Source organism: Cyprinus carpio, chromosome A6 (genome assembly GCF_018340385.1).
Source record: "Cyprinus carpio isolate SPL01 chromosome A6, ASM1834038v1, whole genome shotgun sequence".
NCBI classification, from domain to species: Eukaryota; Metazoa; Chordata; class Actinopteri; order Cypriniformes; family Cyprinidae; genus Cyprinus; species Cyprinus carpio.
Window position 1 is genome coordinate 32,403,032 of NC_056577.1, and position 8,829 is coordinate 32,411,860.

Here is an 8,829-nt window from a genome sequence, read left to right on the forward strand (position 1 = left end):
ACAGTGAATTGACACAGCTCTTAATAAAACACACACGAAGCAGAAATCTGATCACACACAGACTGCGTGTTAAAAAAAGTCACATTTGGAGAAAATGTGCTTAATTTCATTAAATAGCATAATGCTATACAGTGCACAAATAAAAATATAGAAGTTAGATTTTTGGGGTTTCACACTTAGATGCATCTCACCCCATTTTCTCCCTTTTAAACCTGTTTTCACACTTTCTCAATAATCACACACTTTCTTTCCGTCACACTTTTGTCTTTTGTTTCGGTCCCAAACAGAGGGTTTTAAGCTCTCAGTAACGAAACACCTGCAGCCACTAATGAGCACAAACACACATCATCTTTATCATTACTTTTAATTAGCGTTTATATTTTCCATTTTCATTTTAATTTTTAAAGTTATAATTACAGTTCTAATGTTTTGACATTTTTTTTGTCTAGCACATGATTTTTATTAATTTTAGTTCAGGTTTAGTTTTAGTTACTTTTGTAGGCTATACTTAAAGTTCAACTAAATGAAAATTCCTTTGCATTTGTTTAAATTATTTGATTTCAGCTACTTTTATTTCAATGTAACGGAAAAGTAACGAGTTCCAAAAACCACCAGAAGAGGGAGACAGAGAGAAAAGCACATGTTCACAATCAATACTAGCATCATGCTTATTAAAGTACTGCACTATTGTATTGTATATGTGTATTTATTTTTGCATATACAAATTTTGCATATCATGCACTGTACATACTTCTAAAGAATTCAAAGTAGTATGGAAGATTACTTAAAACCAGCAAACCACAACATATTTTATTCATTTTTACACACATTTTATCACACTTAATTAATCCGTATCACACACGCACACACACACACACACACACACACACACACACACACACACACACACACACACACACACACACACACACACACACACACACACACAACTATTTTAAAGGCATAGTTCACCCCAAAATTAAAATGCTCACCCTCAGAAAGCATTTTTATGGATTATGGACTTCTATTTTGTCCAGAATCAAGAGTTTGATGTTAATGCTGGATTTGTTTCAGCTTTTGTCTTCTCCAGATGTGAACTGATGGACTGGAGTGCTGTGGATTATTGTGATGTTTTTATCAGCTGTTTGGACTCTCAGATGGTCTGAGGGCGACTAAATGTTCATTTTTGGGTGAGCTATTCCTACTGATCTGTTAAGCATGATCTAATGTGATACTATTAATGCCATCAATGTTAAGTTCTTATGAAGTGTTACTAATATATTCCTGCCATAAATAAGGAAGCAGATATTAGTATTTATTCAAGTGCATGTTTGTTTGTGAGCTTTTCTCACATTTTTTAAACACTGTCCAATTACTCTTGTTGACAAGAACTTAAAAGTCCCAATTACTGAATGTTTCTGCATCATTTCAGGAACGCCATGAAATGAGACGCGAGGAAGAAAAAACACTGAACCGTGTGTTTATGAGAGAGCGAAAGGATCTTTACTAATTACTTGGAAAGATGTCACTATAGTATTTCTGAATTCTGAGAGTCGTGCCGCTTTATATTCATAAATTCACAAACACAGTGATCCAAAGGATATTAGGAAGTTTAAAATCTAATATGGCTGAAGAACAAAACTACACACAAAATAATTGTTTGACTTTTATTTCCATTCAATGGACTAAACCACTAAACCAAGGTGAAAAAAAAAACTAAAACAAAAAGGTCAGGTTTCTGTTTTTCAGTTAAGATGCATAAATAGTACAATAACTAGCAGGTTTCCATGTTCAATAAGTCAGTCAAACCAGGATCTTACAGTGTCTATGTAGCAAAGTAAAGGAGTAGATCACCCGAAAATCATCATTTACTCACAAAAAAAAAAAAAAAAAAAAATTTTAATCTATGCTAAACATGTTGTAAACAGTGAAAATCAATTAAATAGATTTGTCAAATTCTTTAAATATATTTGTTTCAATTTTCATATACCAATATTTATTTCAAAATGTACAAGATTTAGCCTTCATTTAGTCTTTATTCATTATTTATTTTTATTCAAATGTGTGCTCACACGTTAAAGACAACAAATATCCAGATGTGACATATGTGGATGTATTTTCTGGTATTATAATATATGGGGGGCTTTAAAAAAAGTGTCTATTATTTTTAAAATATATTTTCTAAAATATTAGACATAATGAGCAAAAAATCTATTGTCAGAAAATATACTTAAATATATTTTGAAACGTATTTTATTAAATCTTTTTTTTTTTTTTTGGCCATTCTTTGTATATTTTGAAATATTTGAAAAAAAAAAAATTTTAATAATAAAATATATATATGTATATGCATATATGTGTATATATATATATATATATATATATATATATATATATATATATAGTGGCCATTTTTTGTATATTTTGAAATATATTTGAACAAAAAAAAAAAAAAAAGAATAATATAAATTATATATATAGGTCTGAGTGAGTAAATGATGGCAGAATGATTAGTTTGGGTGAACTAGTCCTCTAAACGCCTTTGGGCAGGTTTACACTCGACTCAAATATTTCAAACTTCCCTTGAGTATAAATAATCTGTGATCGACATTTTCTTTGCAAATCACTCTAAAACATCTCCTAATCGGATGTCATGCAGCTTCATGTTCCAGTATCCACAGAAGTAAAAGTGACTTTAAAGCTGTTAGACTCAAGTAGCAGATCATTTTGTAGTGTTATCTTTATTTACAAGAACACATGAATTCTTGTGTTTCTTCGCGTTGTTTTGCTCTGAGATTCGCTGTATCTGCATTAAAGCTACTGGCTTCAAAAGCTTCGTCACATAATGGAGCAAAATATGCTTTGATTTTCTGTACATGCGAGGAATATTACACCCATGCCTGTTAGCGTCGAGTTGAGCACGATTTAGAGCTGAAGATTCGGATCCTTTCCATTCATGAGTGTGAATCTGAATTGAATCGGATGCTGAATTGAGAATCTAAATGCAATACCAAAGAAATTCAATACAGACTTAAGGAATTTAATCCGTTCAACATAAGCTATAAAACATTAATATTTACATTATTTTTGGCTAATTATGCCTATTTATTCCCTGACATGTAGATAAATTTTTTTTTCTCAACTGATGAGTTAAAATTTTCAAAGCAATTAAAAGATTTAGCACAAAACTGATTAATTGATTAAATATTTAAAAAATAATAAAAAATAAATATTACCATCAAAATATGAATCTGTGAAATTAAGTGTTCATTCACTATAGTCCATAAAAGGAAAAGTAGCTTATTAAATCAAAATTAAAACGCAATTAAATGAATTTCGTTTTAATAAAATCTATTTTATTTAAAAAAATAATAATAACTCAATGATTAAATATAATTAAATAATGAAATACATACTTTTATTTTGCATTTATATTAATTTCTTTGAATTTTCTCTGAATTCAAAATTTAGATAACTTAATTAAATAAAAGAAAATAATGAAATAAATGTAAAATCATTTTACAGAACTTATTTGAATTTCTTTACATTTTCTCTGAATTCCAAATTTAAATAACTTAATATTTAAACATAATAAAATAATGAAATAAAAATACTTTTAAAGCATTTATATTACATTTATTTAAATTTTCTCCAAATTAAAAATTTAAATAGCTCAATAATTAAACATAATAAAATAATGAAATTATTTAAAATACTTTGACAGCATTTATATGAATTTCTTTAAATTTTCTCTGAATTCAAACATTTTTGCTTCCTGTTTGCAAATTCGATTCAAATTCAGGAATTGTACTTGTACGTAAAAGCATCTGAATTCAGTTCTGAATGATGCACAACCCTGTGTAACGTTTTGTTTTCAGTGAACTATCAGACAGACGTTATCAATAAAATGCAACACAAAACCGGTGCGTGTCACGCGTACAGATGATTCATCTGATTTTTTAGGTCTAGTTATTAATTCAGAGACACAACGGGGTCAGCGGTGGGCGGTGAAGGGTGTTTTCTTGCTGCTGTTAGTTGTTGGTCATGATCCACCAGGACGCTGTGAGAAACAAACAGGTAGATATTAGGCAGATGAAGCATCACAACTTCTCATTAAAGATCAACAGCCAGTGCTTTCGGCTCCGGGGTTCGTGTTTAATTCCTTTTGCCTACAGGCTGAGACAGACGCATTCAGCTTTAAACAAGCAAACTTATAAATGATGTCGCCCACACGCTGTTACCTGGCATGAGCATCGTGGAGACGATCTCTGGATCCTCCAGCATGTCTATGATGCAGCGCTGGAACATCTTACTGGCGTCAGACTGCAAATAACTGCAGAGATAGAGGACAGACGTCAGTAGAAACAATCCAGCTCACATTATGAGATGATATAATCAACAGCGTCGTCCAGATGAAAATAGCCAGCTCTTTCAGCACTCAAGAGACTTCAAGTTCACCCAGAAATGAAAATGTAAAAATCCAAGATTAGGATGAGTTTGTTTCTTCATCAGGTTTGGAGAAATGTAGCATTGCATCAGTGTCTCTGCAGTGAATGGGTGCCGTCAGAATGAGAGTCCAAACAGCTGATAAAAACATCACAGATGTTTACTGATGGACTGGAGTGCTGTGGATTACTTGTGGATTATTGTGATGTTTTTATCAGCTGTTTGGACTCTCACTCTGACGGCACCCATTCACTGCAGAGCATCCATTGATGAGACACTGATGCAGTGCTACATTTCTACAAATCTGATGAAGAAACAAACTCATCTTCATCTCGGATGGCCTGAGGGTGAGCACATTTTCAGCAAATGTTCATTTATAGGTGAACGATTTCTTTAAGTCTCAGACTTATTGATTTACCTGTTGGATAAATTAAAAAAAAAAAAAAAAAAAAACCTTAAGGAATGCTTGGAGCCACTAGTGGTGAAAAAGTGACATATTTTAGCTTTAAATAAGCAAGTACATTTTCCTTGTGTATGAAATGTGAGTTAATCTATTTTGATCATCATAAGAAATTCATTAAATGCATTAAAATCAGGTGCACTGAAACAAATTACATTTTACAATATATTAACAGAAAACTTATTTTAAATATTAATAATATTTCACAATATTACTGTTTTCACTGTATTTTTGATCAATAATAATAAATGCACCCTTGGTGAGCAGAAGAGACTTCAACAACATTTTAAAAAATCTTACAGATTTTTCTTCTTCATATATAGGAAACACACCATCTATTAAAGCAGGCGAGTACACACTCTCCCTCCACAGGAGATAATTACACTGCAAGTTATAATTTACATTTTTATTTCTGAAATTATGTATTTCTTAAATTAGATAACTGTATCTTTTAAGACAATGAGAAGATGATACCCACACACGAGCCCACGTATGTACTTCACAACGCCGTCATGTGAAGTGGCACAAATGAGATTAAGTAACACAAGATGTCACGTGGACATCTTCTAGATGAGCGTGTGTCGCGCTGTGTGTGTTCCTGAAATGTGTGCTATTAGACGAGCCATCTGCTAATTTGAAATAAGTCTCGTTAGACCCTCAACAATCTGGCTGAGAACACATATGTGCATAAGCACACACACACACACACACGCACGCACGCTCGCTCGCTCACACGCATGCGCGTGCACACACACACACACACACACACGCACGCACGCTCGCTCGCTCACACGCATGCGCGCGCACACACACACACACACACACACACACTCACTCACTCACTCACTCACTCACACAGACACACACACACACACACACACACACACACACACACACACACACACACACACAAACACACACGCACACTCACTCACTCACACACACACACACACACGCACACACACACACACACACACACACACACACACACACACACTCACACACACGCTCACACATACGCACACGCACATACACGCTCACACAAACACACACACACACACGCTTTCTCTCTCACAAAGGAGTGAGGAAATACTTTTTTGTATTTCTCAAATCACTCATGGCGATCACACACACTTATAGATATCATAATGAAGACATACATTATCATTCAAATGTTTGGAATAATTACATTTTTTTATGTTTTTGATGAAGTCTCTTCTGCTCACCAAGGCTGCATTTATTTGATCAATAATACAGAAAAAGTAATATTTTGAAATATCTTACAATTTAAAATAAGTGTTTTCTATGTGAATATATATTAAAATGTAATTTTACTTTGATCATTTGAATTTTTCAGGATTATTTAATTAATGGAAAGTTCAAGAGAGCAGCATTTATTTAAAATATAAATATTTTATAACATTATAAATGTCTTTACAGTCACTTTTGATCAATTTAATACATCCTTGCCGATTAAAAGCATAAATTTATTTCATTTAATTTTATTTCTGACCCAAACTTTTGAATGCTAGTGTACAATAGGCTACATCTTGAGGAATCACATTTGACTAGACAGTTTAAAATATAAGAGCTTGATGAAAACTGTGACTTTCAGAGCTCAAAACTTCTTCTCCAGGCCAAAGAGTGCATTTATTGCATCTAAACTGCACAAACGACTCGTTCTGAACTTCCGCGGTTTTCTGGCATCATAAAGATGAACATCAACACAAGACCGCCCACATTCACATATCAGCACCCCATCAAACCCAAAAACTCCTTATTTATTCGGAGATTTCTCCTTTAGTCAAGATAATCAGGTTTCAGCGAGTTGGTGTAGTGAACAGAACAGAATCGTGTCCGTCCATGTCCCTGGACAGATGTAGGACCAGCAGGAGCGTGTGGTCGTGAAGGACTGCAGCAGGAGGCTGAACGAAGCCCAGACGAGACCGTGCTTGTCTTCTGTTCGTAAAAATAGACTTGATTTGGGATTTGATTTCCAAAGACCCCTGAACCAACTCTCCAAATTACACTGCTCATCCCACACACACACACACACACACACACACACACACACACACACACACACACACACACACACACACACACACACACACACACTCACACACACACACACACACACACACACCTCATCCAGGAAATACGGTCCTGCCAGAACTCATAGATGATGTAGCAGCTCTTCTCAGGAAGCTTCTGGATGGACACACTGGACGAGATACAGAGAGACAAACAATCAGTGCAAACATCATCTGTTGAGAACATTCTGCTACTAAAACTAGGCATTAGTCTTTATAGTCTTCATACTCCATAAAGCCTAATATTTGATACACACATTTCTGTGGCCTCTAAATGATCAACATGATGCTGATAAACCTGTTAGACGCTCAATCTCCTCCATGCTTTCTGATTGATAGTTTAGAGTGTTTTATCCAGTCAAAGCTCTTTTAGTGTAAAGCTTCAGCTGCTGCTTCTGGTGTCAGATCTTGAGTGATTGTGATCAAGTAAAGGTCAGAATAACTGCAGTAATATCTCCAGATGAACTCTTACTGCACTGAAGCAGCTCAGCTTTACTTGATTCTCCATCAATCATGCTTTTAGAGTCTCAAATCTGATCATCAGGATCTTTTGAGGAGCGTTTGTTTCCAGAAGCTTTACTTTCACTGTTCCTCAGCGGAGGAATGATCTTCACAAGCCTCCAGAACATCTCACATCTTCTGAGGAGGATCTCTCAATCATTGCATTATATGTTTGGATCATTTCAATCTCATCTCACTGAGACACATTACTGCAGATATAGAGCGATGACTGATATTTAGATCATTTTATGTCAGGATCTGCTGTACTGTTATAAAGAACTCATTGATTTACTGTACATTACAAGCATCACAGAAATATCAGCATCTGCACCAAATTGCACAGTTTGAGTCTCTGAATAAATTTCAGCTGTTTTTCCTTCATGATTATAACAGACTATATGAGCGATAAAAGCCTCAAAAACAAAAAACACAGTAAACTGTTCCATTTCATTTTTTTTTTCTGACTTTCATTTCATATGTCAGGCTTTCAGGATTATGTGATTTATATCTTCATAATAATAACTTAACATAATAATTTGTCATTCGAGTGTGTTTTTCTCACTGGAGGTTGTCGTTCTGATCGGCGGTGGTGTCGGCGTAGGTCTTCAGAGCCTTCTGGAACTCCTCGAGACCATTCTCTGTCACGCTCATCTGTCTCTGCACCAGCAGGATGTTCTAGACGAGAGTCATCGGATGAGCAACTCACGAAGGAGAACTAATGCTAGCTTTGGAATGTTTATGATGAACATCTGATCACGATGTAAAATCTGTCATTATTCATTCACCCTCGTGTCTTTCTGTGTGATGTAATGATTTGTGACCCTGCTGCACAAAACCAGTCATAAGGGTTAGTTTTCTGAAATTGAGATTTATGCTTCATCTGAAAGACGAATAAATAAGCTTTCCATTGATGTATGGTTTTGTTGGGATCGGACAATTTTTGGTCGAGATACAGCTATTTGAAAATCTGGAATCTGGGGCAAAAAGATCTAAATATTGAGAAAATCATCTTTAAAGTTGTCCAAATGAATTCTTAGCAATGCATATTACTAATCAAAAATTAAGTTTTGATATATTTACAGTAGGAAATTTACAAAATATCTTCATGGAACATGATCTTTACTTAATATCCTAATGATTTTTGGCATAAAAGAAAAATCTATAATTTTTACCCATACAAGGTTTATTTTTTATTTTTTTGGCTATTGCTACTTCAAATCATAATATAATATTAGAAATACAATACAAGACCACTTAATAGTACTTAGAACACTTTTCATGAACGTTTTTAAGTGCACTTTATAATAATGTCAAATGTAAAGTTTTCCT

At 34.1% G+C, this 8,829-nt stretch overlaps 1 protein-coding gene across 1 annotated transcript in view; it reads right to left on the bottom strand.

Annotated features, from left to right (window-relative positions):
- Positions 1-3,639: 3,639 nt before the first annotated feature.
- The window catches only part of LOC109061055 (N-terminal EF-hand calcium-binding protein 1-like), a 38,138-nt gene continuing 32,948 nt past the window's right edge, over positions 3,640-8,829 (bottom strand). The window contains exons 10-13 of the mRNA XM_042759072.1: positions 8,063-8,175; positions 7,053-7,130; positions 4,242-4,333; positions 3,640-4,060 (exon numbers count right to left, since the gene is read on the bottom strand). Coding sequence (XP_042615006.1) covers positions 4,032-4,060; positions 4,242-4,333; positions 7,053-7,130; positions 8,063-8,175 — 312 coding nt within the window. The 3' untranslated portion in view covers positions 3,640-4,031. The remainder of the gene's footprint in view (positions 4,061-4,241; positions 4,334-7,052; positions 7,131-8,062; positions 8,176-8,829) is intronic.